A 24535-nucleotide genomic window follows, 5' to 3' on the forward strand; every position below is an offset into this window, starting at 1 on the left:
TGCATATCTATTCTTTCTTTCTTTTCTTTCTTTCCTCTCAAAATATTTGTTAGTTTTGTTTTCAGTACTTTATTCCCCACTTGGCACCTTGCTTTAGTTTTGTTTTCCACTTTGTGCTTTAGTTACTTCTGTTATTAACTGGTAAATATAATTTTTGATTTCCTATGTTCACCAGATCAAATACATCCTACTTTATTTTTGTTGGAATGTTTTGACTTTGCTCATGGGTGTATATATGTATATTCCATTATTTTAATTATTCTTTTCCTGATTTTCTAACAACCATTTGTCTTGGGTTCATCTTTGGTTTCTTGTTTTGGGGTATTTCTTTTAATCTCACTAAATGCTATAACAAACCACTTGTGGAATCTTCGTTTCTGACCAAAGATCAAGCCCTGAGCCTTTGGAGTGGGAACACTGACTCCAAGACCCTAGACTACCAGAGAACTAACCCTAGGGAGTATCAAATACTGAGAACTCAGACAAAGAAAAACGCATGAAGACCCAGCATCACCCAACCACCAGTAGCACCCTGAGCAGGATGCCTCATCTAAAGAACAAACAAAACAAATACAAACCCAATCATCAGCAGACAGGATTAACAACCTCACTCAGCCTTGCCCATCAGAGGAAAAACTAACAAACAAACAAAAAACAAAATCTCACCCTAAATAAAGATTACACAAACCACTGGACCAACCTTAGGAGGGAGGGCAGAAACCAAAAGGAAGAAAGAATTCAACCTTAGAAGCCTGGGAAAAGGAGACCTCAAACACAATAAGTTAAAAAAAAAAAAAAAGGCAGATAAATACTACACAAATGAAGGAACAAATTAGAAACTCAGAAGTCCAAATAAATGAAGAGGAAATAGTCAAACTACCTGAAAAAGAATTCAGAATAATGAGAGTAAAGATGATCAAAAACCTTGAAAACAAAATGCAGAAAATGCAACAGTCAATTAACAAAGACCTAGAAGAATTAAAGAAAAAAAAATACAGAGACAAACAGCACAATTACTAAGTAAAAGATAATCTAGAAGGAAACAAGAGCAGAATATCTGAAGCAGAAGAACGAATCAGTGAGCTGGAAGACAAAATGGTGGAAATAACTTCTGAAGAGCAGAATAAAGTAAAAGAATGAAAGGAACTGAGGATAGTCTCAGAGACCTCTGAGACAATATCAAACACACCAATTATAGGGGTGTCAGAAGAAGAAGAGAGAAAGAAAGAGTATGAGAAAATTTTTCAAGAGATTATATTTGAAAATTTCCCCAGCATGGAAAAGGAAATAGTCAATGAAGTCCAAGAGGCACAGAGAGTCCCATACAGGATAAACTCAAGGGGAAACATGACAAGACACATACTAATCAAACTAATAAAGACTAAACACAAAGAATATTAAAAGCACCAAAGGAGAAGCAACAAGTAACATACAAGGGAAACCTCATTTTCTTAACAGCTGATCTTTCAGGAGAAACTCTGCAGGCCAGAAGGGAATGGCAAGATATATTTAAAGTACTGAAAGGAAAGATCTACAACCAAGATTACTGTACCTGGCAAGGATCTCATTCAAAATTGATGGAGAAATAAAAATCTTTTCAGACAAGCAAAAGTTAAGAGAATTCAGTATCACCAAACCAGATTTACATCAAATGTTAAAAGGACTTATATAGTCAAGAAATACAGCAGAAGAAAAAGATCTACAAAATCACACCCAAACAATTAAGAAAATGGCAATAGGAGCACATATATCAATAATTACTTTAAATATAAATGGATTAAAGGCTCCAACCAAAAGACACAGACTGGCTGAATGGATACAAAAACAAGACCCATATATATACTGTCTACAAGAAACCCACTTCAGACCTAAAGACATAGACTGAAAGTGAGAAAATGGAAAAGTATATTCCGTGCCAGCTGGAAGCAAAAGAAAGCTGGAGTAGCAATCCTCATATCAGACAAAATAGACCTTAAAATAAACATTACAAGACATAAGAAAGGACACTACATAATGATCAAGGGATCAATCCAAGAGGAAGACATAACAATTGTAAATATCTATGCACCCAACATAGGAGCACCACAATACATAAGACAAACACTAACAGACATAAAAGGAGAAATTGACAGTAACACAATAATAGTAGGAGACTTTAACACCCCACTCACACCAATGGACAGATTATCAACAGAAAATTAATAAGGAAGCACAAGTCTTAAATGATAAATTCAGTGAGATGGATCTCATTGACATCGTCAGGACATTCCATCCAAATGCAGAAGAATACACCTTCTTCTCAAGTGCACATGGAACATTCTCCAGGATAGCCCACATCGTGGGTCACAAATCAAACCTCAGTAAATTTAAGAAAACTGAAATCATATCAGGCATCTTCTTTGACCACAATGCTGTGAGACTTGATATCAATTACAAGAAAAAAACTGTAAGAAACACAAACATATGGAGATTAAACAACACGTTTCTGAATATCCAACAGGTTACTAAAGAAAGCAAAAGAGAAATCAAAAAATTTCAAGAAACAAATGACAATGAAAACACGACAACTCAAAACCTATGGGATGTAGCAAAAGCAGTTCTAAGAGGGAAGTTTATAGCAATACAATCCTACATCGAGAAACAAGAAAAACATCAAATAGACAACCAAACTTTACACCTAAAACAACTGGAAAAAGAAGAACAAAACCCCCCAAAACTTAGTAGAAGGAAAGAAATCATAAAGATAAAGCAGAAATAAAAAGAAAGAAACAATAGTAAAGATTAGTAAAACTAAAAGCTGATTATTTGAGAATATAAACAAAATTGACAAACCTTTAGCCAGACTCATGAAGAACAAGAGAGAGAAGAACCAAATCAACAAAATTAGTCATGAAAAAGGCGATGTTACAACACACAATGCAGAAATACAAAGGATTATGAGAGACTATTATGAACAACTATATGGCAATAACAGAGAAGGCAATGGCACCCCACTCCAGTACTCTTGCCTGGAAAATCCCATGGATGGAGGAGCCTGGTAGGCTGTAGTCCATGGGGTCGCTAAGAGTCGGACACAACTGAGCAACTTCCCTTTCACTTTTCACTTTCATGCATTGGAGAAGGAAATGGCAACCCACTCCAGTATTCTTGCCTGGAGAATCCCAGGGACAGGGGAGCCTGGTGGGCTTCCATCTTTGGTGTCGCACAGAGTCGGACACAACTGAAGGGACTTAGCAGCAGCAGTAGCAGCATATGGCAATAAAATGAATAACCTGGAAGAAATGGACAGATTCTTAGATAAGTTCAATATTCCAAGACTGAACCAGGAAGAAATAGAATTTATGTAATTTACAATTACACTGCTTGTAATTGCAAGCAGTGACATTGAAGCTGTGATCAAAAATCTCCCCAAAAAACAAAAGCCCAGGAGCAGATGGATTCACAGGAGAATTCTATCAAACATTTAGAGAAGAGCCTATCCTTCCAAAACTCTTTCAAAAACTTGCAGAGGGAGGAACGCTTCCAAACTCATTCTACTAGGCCACCATCACCCTGATACCAAGACCAGACAAAGACAACACAAAAAAAGAAAACTGCAGGCCAATATCACTGATGAACATAGATCCAAAAATCCAGAACAAAATTTTAGCAAACAGGATTCAGCAACACATCAAAAAACTCATACAGCATGATCAAGTTGGGTTTATTCCAGGAATGCAAGGATTCTTCAATATATGCAAATCAATCAATGTGACACACCATATTAACAAATTGAAAGATAAAAACCATATAATAATCTCAATAGATGCAGAAAAAGCCTCTGACAAAATTCAGCACCCATTTATAATTAAAACTCTTCAAAAAATGGACATAGAAGGAACCTACCTCAACATAGTAAAGGCCATATATGATAAGCCTACAGTAAACATTATTCTCAATGTTAAAAAACTAAAAGCATTCCCTGTAAGATCAGGAACAAGACAAGGGTGTCTGTTTTCACCACTGTTATTCAACTTAGTTCTGGAAGTCCTAGCTGCAGCAATCAGAGAAGAAAAAGAAATAAAAGGAATCCAGATCAGAAACTAAGAAGTAAAGCTCTCACTGTTTGCATGATACTGTACATAGAAAAACCTAAAGATAGTATCAGAAAATTACTAGTACTAATCAGTGAATTTAGCAAAGTTTCAGGATACAAAATCAATACACAGAAATCACTTTCATTTCTATATACTAGCAATAAAAATCAGAGAGAGAAATGAAGTAATCAATCCCATTCACCATTGCAACAAAAAAGTTAAATATCTAGGAATAAACTTACCTAATGAGACAAAAGAACTTTATGCAGAAAATTATAAGAGACTGATGAAAGAAATCAAAGATGACATAAACAGATGGAGAGATATTCCATGTTCCTGGGTAGGAAGAATCAATATTATGAAAATGACGATACTACCAAATGCAATCTACAGATTCAATGTGATCCCAATCAATTCGCCAATGGCATTTTTCACAGAACTAGAACAAAACATTTCACAATTCATATGGAAACACAAAAGACCCTGACTAGCTAAAGCAGTCTTGAGAATGAAGAATGGAGCTGGAGGAATCAACCTTCCTGACTTCAAATTATACTACAAAGCTACAATCATCAAGACAGTATGGTACTGGCAAAAAAAAAAACACAAATATACACCAAAGGAACAAAATAGAAAGCCCAGAAATAAACCCATGCACCTATGGGTACCTTATTGTTGACAAAGAAGGCAAGAATATACAATGGAGCAAAGAGAGTCTCTTCAATAAATGGTGCTGGGAAAACTGGACAGCTATGTATAAAAGAATGAAATTAGAACACTTCCTAACACCATACACAAAGATAAACTCAAAATGGATTAAAGACCTAAACGTCAGACCAGAAACTATAAAACTCTTAGAGGAAAACATAGGCAGAACACTCAAAGACATAAATCAAAGCAAGATCCTCTATGACCCACCTCCTAGAGTAATGGAAATAAAAACAAAAGTAAATAAGTGGGACCTGATTAAAGTTAAAAGCTTTTGCACAGCAAAGGAAACTATAAGCAAGGTGAAAAGACAACCTTCAGAAAAGGAGAAAATAAAAGCAAATGTAACAACTGACAAAGGATTAATTTCCAAAATATACAAGCAGCTCCAAATAGGGAAAGGAGCATGTCAAGGCTGTATATTGTCACCCTGCTTATTTAATTTATATGCAGAGTACCTCATGAGAAATGCTGGGCTAGATGAAGCACAAGCTGGAATCAAGACTGCTGAGAGTAATATCAATAATCTCATATGTAGTTGACACCACCCTTATGACAGAAAGTAAAGAAGTAAAGAGCCCCTTGATGAAAGTGAAAGAGGAGAGTGAAAAATTTGGCTTAAAACTCAACATTCAGAAAACTAAGATCATGGAATCTGGTCCCATCACTTTATGGCAGCTAGATGGGGAAACAGTAGAAATAGTCACAGACTTTATTTTCGGGGGGCTCCAAAATCACTGAGGATGGTGACTTCAGCCACGAAATTAAAAGATGCTTGCTCCTTGGAAGAAAAGTTATGACCAACCTGCTGTTGCTGCTGCTGCTGCTGCTAAGTCGCTTCAGTCGTGTCCGACTCTGCAACCCCATAGACGGCAGCCCACCAGGCTCCCCCGTCCCTGGGATTCTCCAGGCAAGTACACTGGAGTGGGTTGCCATTTCCTTCTCCAATGCATGAAAGTGAAAAGTGAAAGTGAAGCCACACAGTCGTGTCCGATTCTTTGCGACACCATGGACTGCAGCCTACCAGGCTCCTCCGTCCATGGGATTTTTCCAGGCAAGTGTACTGGAGTGGGGTGCCATTGTCAGCATATTAAAAAGCAGAGACATTACTTTGTCAACAAAGGTCCATCTAGTCAAAGCTATGTTTTTTCCAGTAGTCATGTATGGATGTGAGAGTTGAACTATAAAGAAAGCTGAGCGATGAAAAATGGATGCTTTTGGACTGTGGTATTGGAGAAGACTCTTGAGAGTCCCTTGGACTGCAAGGAGATCCAACCAGCCCATCCTCAAGGAAATCAGTCCTGAATATTCATTGGAAGGACTGATGCTGAAGCCGAAACTCCAATACTTTGGCCCCCTGATGCAAAGAGCTGACTCACTTGAAAAGACCCTGATGCTGGGAAAGCTTGAGGGCAGGAGGAGAAGGGGACGACAGAGGATGAAATGGCTGGATGGCATCACCGACTCAATGGACATGAGTTTGAGTAAGCTCCAGAAGTTGGCGATGAATAGGGGGGCCTGGCGTGCTGCAGTCCATGGGTCGCAAAGAGTCAGATACAACTGAGTGACTGGACTGAACTGAACTGAACAAGCAGCTCATACAACTCAATGCCAGGAAAACAAGCAACCCAATCAAAAAGTGGCAAATAGAGCTAAACAGACATTTCTCCAAAGAAGACATACAGATCGCTAATAAACACCTGAAAAGATGCTAAACATCGCTCATTATTAGAGAAATGCAAATCAAAACCACAATTAGATATCTTCTCACACCAGTCAGAATGGCCATCATCAAAGTCTACAAACAATAAATGCTGGAGAGGGTGTGGAGAAAAGGGAATGTTCCTGCACTGTTGGTGGGAATGTAAATTGATACAGCCACTATGGAAGATGATATGAAGATTCCTTGAAAAACTAGGAATAAAACCACCATATGACCCAGAAATCCCACTCCTTGGCATATACCCTGAGGAAACCAAAATTGAAAAAGACACATGTATCCCATTGTTCATTGCAGCACTATTTACAATAGCTAGAACATGGAAGCAACCTAGATGTCCGTCAACAGATGAATGGATAAAAAAAGTAGTGGTACATATACACGATGGAATATTACTCAGCCATAAAAAGGAACGTATTTGAGTCAGTTCTGATGAGGTGGATGAACCTAGAACCTATTATACAGAATGAAGTGAGTCAGAAAGAGAAAGATAAATATCATATTCTAATGCACATATATGGAATCTAGAAAAATGGCATGGAAGAATTTATTTACAGGGCAGCAATGGAGAAACAGACATAGAGAATAGACTTATGGACATGGGTAGACGGGAGGGGAGGGTGAGATGTATGGAAAGTGCAACATGGAAATTTATATTACCATATGCAAAATAGACAGCCAATGAGAATTTGCTGCATGGCTCAGGAAACTCAACAGGGGCTCTGTATCAACCTAGAGGGGTGGAATGGGGAATGACATAGGAGGGAGGTTCAAAAGGGAGGGGATATATGTATACCTATGGCTGATTCATGTTGATGTTTGACAGAAAACAACAAAATTCTGTAAAGAATTTATCCTTCAATAAAAATAATTTTTAAAAAGTACTTCTGTAACTTGTCAAAGAGTGTTCTGCCTAGGTTCTCCTCTGAGAGTTTTATAGTGTCTGACCTTACATTTTGATCTTTGATCCATTCTGAGTTTATTTTTGTGTATGGTGTTAGAGATTATTCTAATTTGATTCTTTTCCATGTAGCTGTCCAGTTTCCAGAGCACCACTTATTGAAGAGACTTTCTTTTTTGGTTTGCTAGTATTTTATTCAATATTTTTGAATTTATGTTCTTCAGTGATACTGGCCTGTCATTTTCTTTGTGTGTGTGTTTCTCTGCCTGGTTTTGCTATCAGGGTGATGGTGGCCTCATAGAATGACCTTTGGAGTGTTCCTTCCTCTGCAATTTTTTGGAAGAGTTTGAGATGGACAGGCATTAACTCTTCTCTAACTGTTTGATAGATTCACCTGTGAAACCGTCTGGTCCTGGGCTTTTTATTGGAAAATTTTAAATCACTGTTTTACAGTACTTGTCATTGGTCTCTTCACATTCTCTGTTTCTTCCTTGTTCAATCTTGGAAGGTTGTACCTCTAAGAATCTGTCCATTTCCTCCAGATTGTCCATTTTATTTGCATATAGTTGTTTGTAGTAGTCTCCTATGATCCTTTGAATTTCACACAAGTGTATTCTTAATGAAACCAGCCCTGATTACCTTGTGGTGTGACCATAAAGGTAAAATGAGGGAATGTAATGCAGGAAAATTCTCCCCCCACAGAAGAACATACCATGAGCCCGTGTTAGAGGAATTTTATACAATTGGACACATTCTGGTGTTTCCTCACTAAAAAGTCTAGTCCTCTTTTGTATCAGCCAGAATAGCAGGGAGTTAGAATTGAATTGCTTTTGTGTGTGTGTGTGTGTGTGTGTGTGTGTGTGTGTGTTATGTTAAAAATCAAATGTTACCAGGAGAAATAGCCATTGGTTGTGGTGCTAAAGGCCATGGGCTACATAGAGGACTTGCGGTGAATGTATTCCCCCTGGAAATTGCCCAGACATCTAGATTCGCATGTCTGTAGTCTCTGCTGGAGGGGTAAAATGATTTGGTCATCTACCAGAAAGATTAAACCTCAGCATGCTCAGAAAGGAAGTGCAGAAATCAGTGTTTTAACATGTGTTCTCCTGAGTTGCCCTCTGAAAGTCAGCTCTGCCTGAGTCTAAGACAGCTTCCTCTTTCACTTTCTTCAATGTGATGCAATAACTCTTTCACCCTCCTCCTCACTAGGTAAGATTTTCAAGGTGGAGAGTGAGACAGAGCCTGAAATTCCATGGGCCTGTCTTCAGTAGACAAGCTCGTCCTCAGCACATGGTGGGGTGGAAATATTAGGAGCCTCTGACCAAATGGGCTCCAGTCATGGAACTGGACAAATTCCTTAGAAGTTGGGTAGCACGTGTGACTCTCAAGCTATGGTATGACAGCCACCTCTAAAGGAAAACTTTTCAGGGTTCTTTAAGTGAACCCTCAAATCCAAATTGGTCACCTTGAGACTGTCCATTCTTCTCAGTGGCTTTCCAGGGAATTCATACAGCCAACTCTTCCCAGAAACCAAACTAGGAGATGGAATTGGGTCCTAACTTAAGGAGAGATGCCTCTAGTTTGCCCCTTTTTCTTCTTAAAGTAACAAAGTGCTCTGAGCCAAGATAGATAAGTCCTGATGGCTTTCCTACAACTCCCATGAATGCAAGGGTTTTCCAGGGGAAGCCAACATTTCTGTGTCATCCGGAGACCTCAATTTCCTAATAAGAGTGCTGGTTGATGTTGGCTGCAATCCATGAAGGCTGGCAAGAGGCAGCAAGCATTGGTTAAAGACAGTTGGTCCAGGCTCTCTGCTGGTCAAGATGTAAACTATTTTGAGCACTAGAGTGGAAGAAATCAGTCAGTCGACTGCAGAGCTCAGTTAGGACTGATGAGTGGCCAGGAAGAGCCAAGACAGCTGACCTAATAGTAATAAATTCCATCCAGGCACTAAAACTCCAAATTTAAAGCAATAGCCTATAAAGAGACATGTGAAGGAAGCAAAGCCTCTGATAATCACCTTTCTTAAATACCAATTAATCCAACCTTGTCAATGCTTATGTAACATTCCAGTCCTGTTGGTACAAAAATCTTGGACCTGGGATTATAACTTTTTATACAATTTGAGAACCATCAACCAAATTGAGGATGATTTCCCACAAGCTTGAAGAATGTACAAAGAGAAATGGGGGGATTGAAACATAAAACACTGAGCAGTTTAAAGTGATTTTGCCTTCTTAAAACTGGTTGCTGATTAATCAAACCTTGAGTTATTTTTAGAGGCAGCACTGTGCATGTGCAAAAAGGAGCCTATGTTTCCAGGATGACTGCAGAACCAAGAGGGTTCAGTCTGTGGAACTCTCAGAGTAGGAATGTTGCCAGGGGAGAACTGTATGAAGTCCTTCAATAAGGAAAATCTGGCTTCTAGCAACATGAATAGCTTACATGAACTAATTCAAGACTAGCCAAATAGTTTCCAAGTTTGCAGTTCCCCTAAACCCTTTCATTTTACCCCAGTTTCTGGGTTGAGGAGACAGATTTGAGAGCCCTGCCTCATGTCTTCTTGCCACTCCACCTTGAAATAAAGTTTGTCTCTCAAAAGCCCATTCCATAGTATTGGCTTCTATGTGCATCAGGCAGTGAGCCCTTACTGGGGAACACTAGTGACTGATAGGCCTGGAATTAGATCCCTCTCTGAATTCCTCTAGATCCGACGCTGTTCTACTCCTCTTGGCCTAAAGCAGAACTTGTGTTCCTTAACACTCGAAAGTATCTTGGGATAAAAGTAAGGACTCTGGATATATTCCAATACACTTCGTCAGGCACAAAGCCTTGAAGGCTACCTCAGGAAATGACAGCAATAAGGAGGAGAAATAGATGATAGTGACAATAAGATCGTCTCTCTATGCAGTTTCAGAGAACTTCAATCAAAAGAGCAGAAAACCATATTGGACTGCTCCTTTCCTTTAGAAATGTGCGCATATCTCAGATATGGGGGGTTGGGTTCTAGATCACTGCAATAAAGTGAATATTGCCATAAAGTAAATCATAGGAATTTGGGGGATTCCCAGTGCTTATAAAAGTTGTTAATCCTATTGTACACTTACTAGAAGATGTCTAAAAAATGTACATAGCTTAATTTAAAATTAGAATACAACTACAATAGTAACAGAGACCTGGTCAGAGCACCATAAGGAATAAAATATGCGAAGAGTTTAAAATATTTCACAAATTTACAAAATGTGGCCCAGGGACCCCAAGTGAACACACGATTTTGGGGAAATGATGCCATAGTTATGTTCAATGCACAGTTACTGTAAACTTTCAGTTTGTAATGAAACACAATATATGTGAAGCATGGTTAAGTGAAGTACAATTTTTTAAAGGTATGCCTATAAATCAATTAAAACAATTCACATAAGAGACTGACTCTGGCTAAGTTTTTTGTTTTTTTCTTTTAAATTAATTTAATTGGAGATTAGTTACTTTACAATATTGTGGTTTTTTGCCATATATTGACATGAATAAGCCACAGGTGTACGTGTGTCCCCCCATCCTAAATCCCGCACCCTCCAGAAACAGAGAGATCAACATTTTTCTCTGGGAGCGTACCCCATCCTGCCCCCTGCCTTCTGTGACATTTTCCCCATCTCATATGAAGTCTGGAACATGAAACTCTAAGGTTTGCTTTAGGGACACTGCTCAAGATTTTGCAGGGATGTGGTGTTCCCCAGGAACCTATTATTCCAAGAGATAGACAAAATGAAGGCCCACATGAGTGAGGACTGGAGGGACAACCACCCTAAAATATAGGTCATTCAGAGACCTGCCCAAACTTGTTCTCAAACCTAGAACACGCAGACAGGATACTTGTAATTCCCTATTACAAGTCTTAGAGTTCTCTGTGAGGTCAAAGTCTCAGTCTAAGAAGAATGGCCTCAGTTCAGTAGAGGGAGAATCTCAGGTTGGAGGGTCAGGTCCCAGGACTGGCCAGGACCATGGTGAGGTCCCTGAGTGAAGAAAGAAGTATCACTAGACCCACAAATGAGGAGGCTTTACATACAGACCCCTGCCCCTATTCCTAACCCCAGAGGCTCCAGGCAGAGTTATAAGGATGAGAAGCCTCTTCATTTCTGTCTGGTCTCAGTGAGGGGAAGGGCTTTTTCTCTCAGGATCAGACCTCAGTTCTGCAGAGGAGGGCGTCTTGGCCATCACCACAGTGAAGGTGAGGCCCATCGGTGCTAATGAGAGGGTCTCTCCCACCAAGGAGGAAGGCTCACAGAGTGGCACTGCCACTGTCAAGGAGAGATGCTCAGAGACACGTCCTGACTCCCCACTCGGGATTTGGGGAGGCTAAGGCTTTGTTTGGGGGCAGGAGGACTTAAGTCCATAGAGTAAGGGGACTCAGGCTCTGACAGACGGTACAGGGAGGACCCTAGGGGATGACCCAGGGACCGCTGAACACTGAACGATGGAGTCCCCACAAAGCCCCACCCCTGCCATCATCCCTCAGAGATCCCGCACAGGGTAGCCATCACCAGAATCGGCTCCCCCCAACTTCCGTGCTGGTGGCAATGAGCTCTGATTGTTGTTCAGGGTGTTCGTTTAAATGAGAGTGGATTCCCAGGACTGATCTGAAGGCAAGGTGAGGACCTGAATGTGGACTCATGGGACCATTGCCCCTCCTGTAACAAAGCGAAACCCACCAAGTCTCACCTCTATGGTCGGCAGGGGATGGTTCCTACAACACTGTTAGGCTGAATTATCAGTAAATCTTGGTCTAAGAGATTGTGTAACATCAAAGAGATTACTTGATTCTATAATAGAAACCTAGGCCCCAACTCCAGCCATGGGGAGGGGTCCGAGTGCTAACTCAGCACTGGCAATAAAGATGGTGACACAAAGCAGCACCCATGCACTCAATTCCCTGACTTCTCCTCTGCTGAACTCTAGGAGGTGAAGCTATGTTTGGAGGCTTGTGGACAGAGTTCTGGTAAGGGAGGAGTGTCAGACTCTAATAGACATGAAGATGGAGACTCCGAATGAGGACCATAGGACACGCTCCGCGGCTTTCCCCACGCCACCCCCCGCGTGCCCCTGTCCCCCTGTGCCCCTGCGTCCCTGAGCTATCTGACACCCTGTGCATCATGGCCAGAAATGAGTCATCCTGACTTCCGTTTTACAGTTTCCTGGAAGTAAGGACTTCTATCCGGCAATCAGGCCTCTGGCGGCAGAAGGTGGATTCCCAGCACTGGTCCAGAGTCGAGGTGAAAACTGAGTTGGGACTGAGGCAGGGGCCACTCAGCCCATAACCAAGAGGGCCGCACTAAGTTTCACTGCTGCTGTGAGCCCTGGGAAGCTCCGGCAGAGCCATCAAACTGAGTTCTGCCTGGGCAAGTCTCAGGGATGGGAGGGCTTTGGTCAGGCGTAGCCCCTGCTTGCAGATGGAGGATACCTCTGTCCTAACTGCAGTGAATTGAGAACCCTAAGTACTGACTGGGGGGCCTTCCCCGTTTAAGGGTGGTATCACAAAGCAGAGTGCCTATATATCTAGGGGGCTCGAGTGAAGGGTAGTCATGTATGTCTTATCCTGACTTTGCCCCTCCAGGAACTCGGGGAATTCAGGACTTTGCTCTGAGGCTGAATGACCCAGGTTATTGGTGGGAGGAGTCCTGAGTTCTACCCAGACCGGAACGAGGTCTAAAGTGAACACCAACTCTAAGTGTAAGTTGTCATAGATTTTGGCTCTTTTCCAAATGGAAACCTAGCGTATCTATCTGTGAAGCTGAGTGAGTCTTCTCACTTTTGTCTGGAGAGTTCAGAGATGTGAGGATGTTGGAATATGTGAATGGCCTCAATTCTGCCAAGGGAGGAGGCCCAGGGCTTCAGAGGAGTCAGCATGAGGGCCCTGAAAGAACAATGTTGATCGCTCTCACCCTAGAACAGGGAAAACAATAGAGAGCACCATCCCCCACCCCCACCCACCGCACAGCACTGAGAAGCCCAGGCATGGAAGTCAGGTGTATGTGAACTCTCCTTCTTTCTGATGGTATGGGATTGGTGAGAGCCTTTGTCTGATAGGAGGTACACCAGGGCAGCAGATACCGGTGTCCCAGGCTCTACCTAGAGCCAAGGAAAGACCCTGAAAGAGGACGGAAAACCCCAGTGAGCCCAGGACAGAGTTCCCTAGAGCTGACTGCTGTGGGTGCCCCCTGCCAGGGACACTGGGCTGAGGTACCTCTTCACTTCTTCAGGTATCACAGGAAGATGAGGACCAGGCTTTGGGGTATAAGCTTTGAGCCGCACAGAGGAGGGGCCCCTGCATCTGCCAAAAGTTGATACGATTGTCCTGAATATGAACCGAGAGGACCCCCACCCTCCAGAATGGAGGGGGTTAACCTCAAGGACTGGCCCACTGCTCCTCAGCCCCAGGAAGCAGGCGGCAGGGCTGGCAGGCTGCAGCCTGAGTCTCAATTATTTTGACAGAGTTTTCAAGAGGACAGGGTGATCAGATCAGGAGTCCTCTGGGTTTGTAGAGCAGTGCCCACATGGAAACCTGCAGAGTGGGCCTTCTTAAAGGCCGAGTGGTGCCTCCCTGCCGTGGGCACTCACAACCTCTCATCCTCTCTCCTCTCTGCCCAGATCACGTGCTGTTCTACCTGCACTCCTGCCTGTTGTCCTGACCACAGTCACCATGCCTCGGGGTAAGAAGGCTAAGCTCCACACCTGTGAGAAACACCGCCAGGCTCAGCATGGCACCCAGGATCTGAGGGGTGCTCAGGTCACTGCCACCATGATGGAAGCACTCTCATCTTCCTCCAATCCTGGTCCTGGGGTTGATGCTAAGGGAAAGTCCGGTGCTAGGTTTTGTAACCATCTCAAGAGTCCTCAGGGGGCCCTGGCCACCACCACTGTACCTGTAGGTGTTTCTCCCACAAGATCATCCAAAAGAGCCCTTGGGAAAATTCGGAAAAAGCGAAATTCCTCTCAACCCCCTCTCTCCAATGTGCGGTCTGGAAAACACTCACTAACCAGGCAGACAGGTCTGTTGGTGCAGTTCCTGTTACACATGTGTAAGATGAAAAAGCCCATTAAGAAAGCAAATATGCTGAAGATCATCGATAAAAAGTACCAAAATTGATTCCTCAGGATCCTCAAAAGTGCTTCTGACAGGATGGAGGTGGTATTTGGTATTGACGTGAAGAAAGACAACACTGCCAAGCATTGTTATGTCCTTGTCAGCAAGATGAATCTCCCCCACAATGGGATCCTGCACCATGGCAGGGGTTTTTCCAAGACCGGTCTCCTGATGAATCTCCTGGATGTGATCTTCATGAAGGGCAACTGCACCACAGAGGAAGACATCTGGGATTTCCTGGGTAAGATGAATATCTATGCTGGGAAGAGGCACTTCATATTTGGGGAGCCCAAGAAGCTCATCACCCAAGATTTGGTGCAGCTGAAGTATTTGGAATATCAGCAAGTGCCCGGCAGTGATCCAGCATGCTATGAGCTCCTGTGGGGTCTGAGAGCACACGCTGAAGCAAGCAAGATGAGAGTCCTGGAGTTCCTGGCCAGGATTAACCACTTGGATTCCAGTGCCTTCCACTTTGGGTATGAAGAGGCTTTGAAAGATGAGGAAGAGAGGGCCCAAGCTAGCGGATGTCCCAGTGTTCCCCCAGCAGTTCCTTCCACACCTAGTGAAGCTGAGGCAAATTCTGCACTTTGTGGCTCAAGAGAGTAGTCAGTGTTCCAAGTAGTATAGGACTGGACGTCACCGAGGATTCATAGTGTAAAATACCTTGGTGTTCCTGTTCTGTATGGGGAATTTAGAAATCAACTTGTGTTTTTAAGTTCTCTACTTTTCTAATGCTGCTCCTAAATGAAAGCTTACCTAGCTTATAATCTAAGTGTATGAATAACATCAGTCACACTTTTATTGGTCTTAATGATAAGAGTTTTTCTGTTGTGTAAAGCAAATGGGGAAGCTTCCATCTTATTTAGTAAGCCAGTTCAAGACAAAATGGCATTGCAATATGTTATTTCCTTGAAAATATGAAAAAGTTAAGCAGTAAAATATGTGGGATCAAGAAACATAGGAAAAGTAAGATGGTATTTGGATTCCTCATGCCTTGTACTCTGCGTTTTACAAAATTATAAACAACAGTATATACTTGGTTAATTCAAAATGTAGAATTAAATTCTAATAATTTCAACCTCATGCTCACAGGCTCATTTATTCCCTGAACATGAACTGAGCCTCTGCTCATAGTAGGCTCCATGCTAGTACTTGGAGAGCTGAGAAAAAGATCTAGCCACTGACCATAAAATTACAGAGGCGAGAAGCAGCTGTCATGCAAAGGAAACGGTGACATGACAGCAGTCAAATGTGAATTCCCTGATGCAAGGGAGTGGTGGGCCTTGGGAAAATAGAAGTCCTTAAGTGGGAAGTAATTATAAGTTGTGTGCATGGCGGGCTGGATGAGGCTGTGGCAATCGTGACCAGGGACCAGGTTCTCGCATGGTGGGCTGTATAGTTTAAAAACAAAGCCTGGGATGGGAAACTGCCCTTAACAGTTACAGGCACACTTCACTCTGTTGCACGTTGCTTTATTGTATTTCACAGGTACTGCTTTCTTTTCTTTGTTCTTTTTCTTTACCAAATTGAAAGTTTGTGTTAGTCAACCTTGCTTCCAGCAAGTCTTTTGGCTCCATGTTTCCAACATCGTTTGCTCACTTCATGTCTGTGTGTCACATTTTGATACCTCTTGCAATGTTCACACCCTCAGCAGCAAAAATAATGGACTCAGTGAAGGCTCAGATAATGGTTAGCATCTTTTTTCTTTTAGCAAAGAGGTGTTTCTATTTAAGATATCTATATTGTTCTGAGGCATAATGCTATTGCCCACTTAATAGCCTACAATATAGTATAAACATAAGTTTTATGAAAGTACTGGGAAACCAAAAATTTGTTGTGACTCAATTGTGATATTGACTGTCCTTCAGGGGTTGGGAACCAAACTTGCAGGATTTTCTGGTTCTCCCTGTGCTTTGGGATTGTGAGTAAATCAGACAGAAATCGCGTGAACCTGGCGTGGAATGTATCCTGTAGCTCTTGTTCCGGTGCAGGCAAGCAATGTGCAGATTAGATGTTTTATGCACGTTGCCTTCTATTCACAGAGTTTCTGAGAAATCAGGGTGAGGTCTCCGCGGCGGCTGCAGCCCTAGAGCGCCCGATGCGCACGCGTGCAATCCGCCTCCACTCGCACTTCTACCCTGGCCTCGCGCCCCTGCCACACTTTGTGGACGCCAGCTCGGCTGGTGCGGTCGAACGCGCTGCGGCAGCCCTGGGCCCGGGCTCGGAGGCTCCCGGCGGAGAGGAGGCGGCCCGCCCGGCCAGGGACCCCACGCAAGGCGGCGGCTGGCCTAGGGGTTGCGTAGTCCCCGCCCGGCCAGGCCCAGCCGGGCCCTGGACAGAGACAGGGCAGGGCATTGTTCATGCACTGACCGACCTTAGCACCCCTGGCATGACCTCAGGGAACGGAAACTCTGCCTCCAGCATCACTGGCACTGCCCCAAGAATGGTGGGACGCTTGTCTCTGCTGGTGGGGAATCTCAAGAAGTATGCACACGGGTTCTTGCCTGAGAAACTTCCGCAGCAGGACCATAACACCACCACTGACTTAGAGATGGAGGAGCCCTATCTGCAAGAATCCAAAGAGGAGGGTACTCCACTCAAACTCAAGTGCGAGCTCTGTGGCTGTGTGGACTTTGCCTCCAAGTTCAACCATCCCAATCACTTCTGTTCCATGGCTTGTGCAAAAAGGTACAACGTGGGGTGCACCAAACGAGTGGGGCTTTTCCACTCAGACCGGAGCAAGCTGCAGAAGGTGGGAGCCATGACCCACAACCGCTGTCAGGCCAGCAAAGCCAGTCTGCCGACACTTACCAAGGATACCAAGAAGCAGCCAACAGGCACTGTACCCCTTTCAGTTACCGCTGCCCTGCAGCTAACACACAGCCAGGAAGACTCCAGCCGTTGCTCAGATAACTCAAGCTATGAGGAACCCTTGTCCCCCATCTCAGCCAGCTCGTCCACCTCCCACCGGCGACAAGGCCCACGGGACCTGGAGCTCCCTGACATGCACATGCAGGACCTGGCGGGCATGGGACACCACTTCCTGTCAAGCGGGCCCACCAAGTGGAACGTGGACGATGTCTATGAATTCATCCGCTCTCTGCCAGGCTGCCAGGAAATCACAGAGGAGTTTCGTGGCCAGGAGATCGATGGGCAAGCTCTACTGCTGCTCAAGGAGGACCACCTGATGAGTGCCATAAACATCAAGCTGGGGCCCCCCCTCAAGATCTACGCGAGCATCAGCATGCTTAAGGAGCAGGGCCGGTCGAGGGAAGGGCCCTCGCTGTGGGGCGTGGCTGGGGAGGAGGTCTCGGGACCTCCTTGGTGACTCTCAGGGGCCTTTCTTTCTGTGGGAGGGGCAGAGAGGTAGGTGGCACAGAAGATGGGGCTTTATGCTTGTAAATATTTGAATGCACTGGCTTCCTCCAAAGTCCCACGACTCTAGCCCCGCTTCTCTTCCCCTCTTTCTATCCCCCATTTTCCAGGGGGTATGTGGTCAGGGCTCCCAACCTGAGTTGGGTCACTTCCCAGGGCAGCCGTCGGGCCTGGAGAGAGGCTTCGGAAGCCCTCGCCTGCCTTCGTCCTCTTCTTTCTCGGGGCCCAGCTCACTCTTCCGTTGCCAGCTTCTCCCACTTCAGCCTGTTACTGAAGCCGCCAGAAGGGTTCTCCCCCCTCACCCCTGCAGGTGGAGGGAGAGAAGCTGGGCCCGCTTTGGCCACACCTGCTAGTACAGCCACCTTAACGCTATGTGTGTGACTGTGTGGGAGCCTGGACTGACTGACGGGCCGAGATCCCCCCCGGCATCTCCAGGTGTTTTGTAACAAACAGCCACTTAGTGCTTCGTCCTGGACTCCACTCAGCCTCAGGATGGGGAATAGGAAAAAGCGCTGCCTCGGTGCAGAGGCAGGATCAGAAAGCGATGCAGGTTAGCAGGAGATTTTCCTTTCCAGATTGTCGTGGTGTCTCTGCAGCCCTTTCTTGCACTGTGACACCCCCCGCCCCGACTGCCCTGCTGTGTCACAGACGGCATTAAGGAAGCTGCCAGTGGGCTGGGCCAAGCTGTGCCTCCTGGTCTTGCCTGTCCACCCACCGTGAGAGCCCAGTGGTGGGGCCCAGAGAACGTCCAAGGGCGGAAGAGCTGGAGTGACCGCCAAGGTGAAGAAGGCAGCCTTCAGCCTCGGCTCCCACACTTCTTTGCCTCTGGAACTTGCTGGCAGCAGTGTGAGCTGCCCATGGAGGAGGTGGGGCAAGAAGGGCAAGGGCCGGCCACTGACCTGCCCTGCACACTGCAGGCTCCCAGGGAAGAGTTGGACTCTCCCCAGGGGAGGGTAGGTGCCCTTCTCAGTTCGTTCTATTCCCCACTCACACCCCCAGGCAGGGTTGGAAATGAAGGACTTTTTTAACCTTTTTGGTTTTTTAAAAATAAATCTGTAAAATCCATTCCTTCTGTGCCTTTCTACCCTGGGGATGCCTTTCTGTGATCCTGAAGAGCTACTTTTCACTTGCAGGGAGAGGGTAGGTCCCTGGGCTGGTAGGGGGACGACCACCTTAACTGGACAGCATATCCTCCACGTTTTGCGGCATCATTTGAGGGCACACTCAGCCCCGGTTCAGATCCCACCTGTTCTTCATGGGTATTCCTTGGGAGTGCAAGGGTCCAGGGCCCCTTAAACTCTGAGCCTCCCCAACCAAACACTGCTGTTGGGGAGACAGGACGCTGTTCATCAGGAATACCTGGCCCACCAGAGGCAGAGCCCAGAGCTCCCCACCCTCACACATGCACCTGTGGTGCATGCGGCTCCATGTCCAGCACAGCCCTTGGGGTAACTCTGCCTCACTCAACAGCTGAGCATTCTTTGGATGCTGGAATAGCAAACTGTTAGGAGAGTCTCTGCCTCAGGAGGCAATTGCCTGAGCCTCGAATAAAGAAGGGGCCTTCCAAACACAGGCTGCTTGTACACTCAATTAGTCTGTAACAGAGGGGCCCAGGGAGACTGATTAGCAGGGACCTTTTAAGAACTAATACCCACATCTTGATGACAACTGCAGAAAACCTTTAAGATGTAACTACTTCCTGGAGGAAGAGGAGAAACAAACAACTGACTAGTTGACCACCCACAGGATGGAGCTAGGACTTGGGAGGTCTGGTCTGCAGAAGGTCGGGAATGGCTAGCCAGACAGGGGCCATCATGGGACCCTGGGCTGAGGGGGAGTGGGGAATGTCCCCCAGGAAGACCCCCATATTGCCCACCCCACTCCAGGGCAGGGGAGCGGGCCACTGTGGCCCGTGCAGCTTGGCGAGTCCATGCTGGACCTCGACTTTCGCTTTCTGGAGGACAAAGCCAGGCCCAGCCAGAGTCTGTCCTTGTATGTGAGGTGGGAGAGGGAGCTGAAACTCCTGAAAGAGGATAGGGTGGATCTGCAGGGCTGACTGACACAGGTAAACACACTCCTGCCGTCTCTTCACTCTGGGTGGAAGGACTCAGTCTGAAGGGTGCTTCCTTCAACATATATTCGCTCCTGATATTCATGCCTTACATAGAATTTTGCAAAACTTTTGATCGTGACTGACAGTTTGTTCCCCACTCTCACATATGTACTGAGATGTATGTAACTGAAGCAAAACAGAATAATACCTACCCTGATATAAAAAAAAAAATCAGGGTGACACTCCCCTGAGGTGGGATGATGCCCAGAATCCGATAGAATGGTACACTCTTTCCTCTCTGGGCATAACTGTCAGCTTTTAGGTTGTGAATATTTTTTAAATCTACAGTTCCTTCTCATTCACCCTCCCATAGCCCCTGGCAACCACCACTCTACTGTCTGTTTCTTTGACTTAGACCATTTTAGATTCCTCATGTAAAGGACATGCAGTATTTGTCCTTCTGTGTCTGGCTTATTTCACTGTACCATAATGTCCTCTAGATTTATCCACGCTGTCATGACTAGAGAGGTTAGCTTCTTTTTAAGGCTGAATGATATTCCATTGTATGTATATTTTACTTATTTATCCATTCATCTGTCACTGGACAGGTAGGCAACTTCCCTGTCATGACTATTGTGAGTAGTGCTGCAGTGAACATGGGAGTGCAGAGCTCTCTTCAAGGTCCTGATTTCAGTTCCTGTGGATAGTAGTGGAATTGCGGAAAGTATTATGTGTTATCTTTGATTTTTTGACGAACCCCTATACTGTTTTCCATACTGGCTGTACCAATTTACATTCCTACCAGCAGTGTTGAATATGTATAGTTTACTAAGAAACTTGCAAACAGTCTTCCAAAGTGGCTCTACCATTTTGCATCACCACCACCAAGGAATGAGAGTTCTTGTTGATTCGCATCCTTACCAGCATTTGGTGTTTTCAGTCCTTTGAATGCTGGCCATTCTGAAAGGCATGTCGTGGTATCTGCTTGTTTTCTTAATTTGCAGTTCCATAATGGTATATGATGTGGAGCATCTTTCCATATGCTTGTTTGCCATCTCTGTATCTTCCTTGGTGAGGTATCTATTCATATCTTTCGTCCATTTTTTATTAGATGTTAGTTTTCTTCTTATGAATTTTAAGAATTCATTGTATATTTTAGATTAGAGCTTTCATCAGATGTATCCTTTGAAAATATTTTCTCCCAGACTATGGCTCATCTTGTTCTCTTGATGGTGTATTTTTACAGAGCAGAGGTTTAAAGGGAATGGAATCTAGCTTATCAATTATTTCTTTCATGGATCCCCATCACTTTTTTCTTTGATGATCTTTTGTTGATCGATTGATTTGCTATGCGGCACATGGGATCTTATCCAGGGTTTGAACTGACACCCCTTGCACTGGAAACACAGTTTGTGTGTGTGTGTGTGTGTGTGTGTGTGTTGAGGAATAGTAAATTAACAATATTGTGACAGTTTCAGGTGGACAGTGAAAGTACTCAGCCATCATATGCACATATCCACTCTCCCCCAAACTCCCTTCCCATCAATACTGCCACATAACACATAACCAAAATAATTAAGAGTGATAAATAAAGGAGACAAATAGATAATGCTCAGTAACCATATGATAATCTGCATGTGCAAAATCAGACACCCTCAAGTGATCAAGGGCTTACAAGATTATCTGGTGCTATCCTTCTATGTAGAAAGTAAATATTTTATTATTTGGACTAAAAATATTTTTTTCAATTTATTCTTTGGCTGTGCTGGGTCTTAGTTGTGACACTCAGGACCTTTGCTGACATGTCTGCAGGCTCTTTAGTTGTGGCATGAGAGATTTTTAGTTGTGGCACATGAACTCTTGGTTGTGACATGTGGGATCCAGTTACCTGACCAGGGATTGAACCCAGGCCCCCTGCATTGGGAGCACAGAGTCTTAACCACTCGACCAACAACAGGAGGGTACTGAAAGTAAAGATTTTTAAACTACCCTAAATCTGGTGGCTCAGATGGTAAAGAATCTGCCTGCAATGCGGGAGACCTGAGTTCAATCACTGGGTTGGGGAGATCCCCTGAAGGAGGGCAACCCACTCCAGTATTCTTGCCTGGAGAATCCCCATGAACACAGGAGCCTGGCAGGCTGCAGTCCGTGGTGTTGTAAAGTGTCAGATATGACTGAGCAAATAAGCAGACACCCTAATCTGGCTGAAGAGAAGGAATATATCAGCTCTTTTTCTCTGACAGCATAACATCTTTCCCGAGTTCCTTGATTTCTGCTGCATGTTCCTAATCTTAGATTACTTTTGGGACCAAGACCTGTTTTCTCCAACATTTGCTAGAGGTTAACTGTTCAATGTCTGTAGGAATATGCATTTCCCAGGAAGCCTTTAATCAAGTGACAGATGCTGATATGGGAACCTCCATGAAGGAGGGCTGAGGAGACAATCACCGCTGAATATAGTGGTCATCCAAAGACTAAGAAGAGGAATGTTAGATCAGTAGAAGGCAGAGACCCAGGTTGTAGTAGATGTAGATTGTTGAGCAAAAGGAATCCGAAAGGACTAGAGTTGCATCCCCACTGTCTGTTCTCAGAGGCCCTGATGAACTACGATCACATGAGGATCACACTGACTTCCCACTTGGAATTCTCAGGAGACTAGGACCTTGATGTAAGACAAGCAGCTTCATAAAGCAGAGAGTGGAGTTACAGGATTCGTCATGAGTCAATGTGAGGACCTGAAAGTGAATGCATGGTAGCACACACTATAAAAGGAGGCCCTGGAAAATCGCTGATGCTGTGGTCCCCAGGAAGCACTGGGCACAGATGTCAGGTTGATTTCAGTCTGGAAAGTCTCAGCGAGGTGAGTCATTTGTCTAATAGGATCAGCCTGTTTCGCAGAGGGACAGACCTGAATCCAAGGAGGACCTCACATGCGATGCTGAGCGTTAGACAGGACCCCTGGAGAGGGAGCCAAACAGATTTCTGTAAATTCTTAGCCCTGAGAGACCCAGAAGAGCTACTTCTGAGTGGTCCCCTCATTCAACCTGTGTGATCTTAGGAGGACAGGGCCTCCTCTAGCAGAATCAGACCCCAGATCTGCAGAGGGGGGCATCTTGACCATAACCGGACTTAAGGTGAGGACCATCAGTGCTAGTGAGAGGGTCTCTCCCCCTACGAGGGAGGCTCACAGAGTGGCGCCCCCTCCTGACAAGCAGAGATGCTCAGAGCAGCACCCTGACTCCCGACACTAGGGACTTGGGAAGGCGAGAGCTTCGTTTGGGAGCTGGAGGACTCGGGTTCATAGAAGGAGGTGTCCTGGGCTCTGATACACTGCACAAGGAGGACCCAGGGACGGATGAATATTGAGCTACCGGGTTTCCGTAGTGCTCCGCCCCTGCCCCCTGCCCCTGTCCCGCCCCTAGGAGACCCCACGTATGAACGTATGCAAGGCCCCTCTTTTCCGCTTCCAAGGCGAGGAGCACGACTGGTAGCTGCAGCGTCTGTTCAGCGGAGATTGTGTGCTGGACTCGTCCGGAGCCAAGGTGAGGACCTGAATGTAGCTGAAGTGAATTTCCCAAGCCCTCCCTGTAAGAAAAGTGACCCAACCACATCCCACCCCTGCAATCTGCAGTGTAAGATCCCCTGTCCGGAGTTGCGGGCCGAGGAGCCATCTTGTTGCCACGTGAAGGGTCGGTGGCGGCTCGGGCGGCTTTGTTGAAAGAGGATGGACTCTTTATGCATTGGAAGTGGTATTTGCCCTCAACAGGTGAAAAGATGGGGCTTTCAGTGCTCACAGGGCTATCTCCTTCCAAAGTGGTGGCTGCACAGAAGCCATTCCTGCCACCAATGCTGCAGTGCCGCGCAGTAGTGGCCCCCAATCTTTTTGGCACCGGGGTACCAGTTTCTTGGAAGACAGTTTTTGCATGGGGTGGGGTGCAGTGTGGGATGGGGTGTGATTCAGTGGACAAAGGAGGGTGGGGTGGCATGAGGGTAGGGTAGGGTAGGCTAAAGGGATGGTTTCAGGATGCTTCAAGCACATTACATTGTTTACTTTATTTCTGTTATTATTACATCCCCTCCTGCTCAGCTCATTGGGCATTAGAATGGGAAGGTTTGGACCCCTACCATAGGGGTCCAAATTACCATAGAGTAATTCAGGCTGAGAGAACCCGTCATTTTTGCATGGTGTGCGGGGGCTGGCGGGCGTTGTGGATAAGGGACGTTCAGGTAGAGAAAGGCCTTTATATAAAAGGATATGGACCTAGAGGGTATTATGTATGTTAAGTGAAATGAGTCAGAAAAAACGAAATACTGTATGATTTCACTTCTGTGAGGAATCTGTAACACAGAAACAATTGTAGAAGCAAGAGAGAAAAAACAGGTGGTTGATGGGGGTTAGGGTTAGGGGTGTGGGGGAGAAGAGAAATAGGTGAGAAAGGTTAAGATGTAACTACCAGTTACATAATAAAAAGCAATGGGTGTGAAAGGTAAATAAATAAAGACATAGAATGATAGATAAGGTAACCCCATTAGGCATAGGGAGGAGTCTCAGCCTTAGAAGGAG

The 24535-nt window shown here is 44.9% G+C and overlaps 1 protein-coding gene and 1 pseudogene across 1 annotated transcript; both read left to right on the forward strand.

The window, feature by feature from the left end:
- The first annotated feature begins 14065 nt into the window (after positions 1–14065).
- Positions 14066–15224, forward strand: LOC113886697 (melanoma-associated antigen B3-like). The gene is given in 1 exon segment (XM_027533026.1): positions 14066–15224. A coding segment is annotated over 1 exon segment (1050 nt). The 5' UTR covers positions 14066–14099; the 3' UTR covers positions 15150–15224.
- Positions 15225–16504: 1280 nt separating this feature from the next.
- On the forward strand, positions 16505–17871 carry LOC113888000 (annotated as a pseudogene).
- Positions 17872–24535: the final 6664 nt, after the last annotated feature.

Source organism: Bos indicus x Bos taurus, chromosome X (assembly GCF_003369695.1).
Source record: "Bos indicus x Bos taurus breed Angus x Brahman F1 hybrid chromosome X, Bos_hybrid_MaternalHap_v2.0, whole genome shotgun sequence".
Lineage (NCBI taxonomy): Eukaryota > Metazoa > Chordata > Mammalia > Artiodactyla > Bovidae > Bos > Bos indicus x Bos taurus.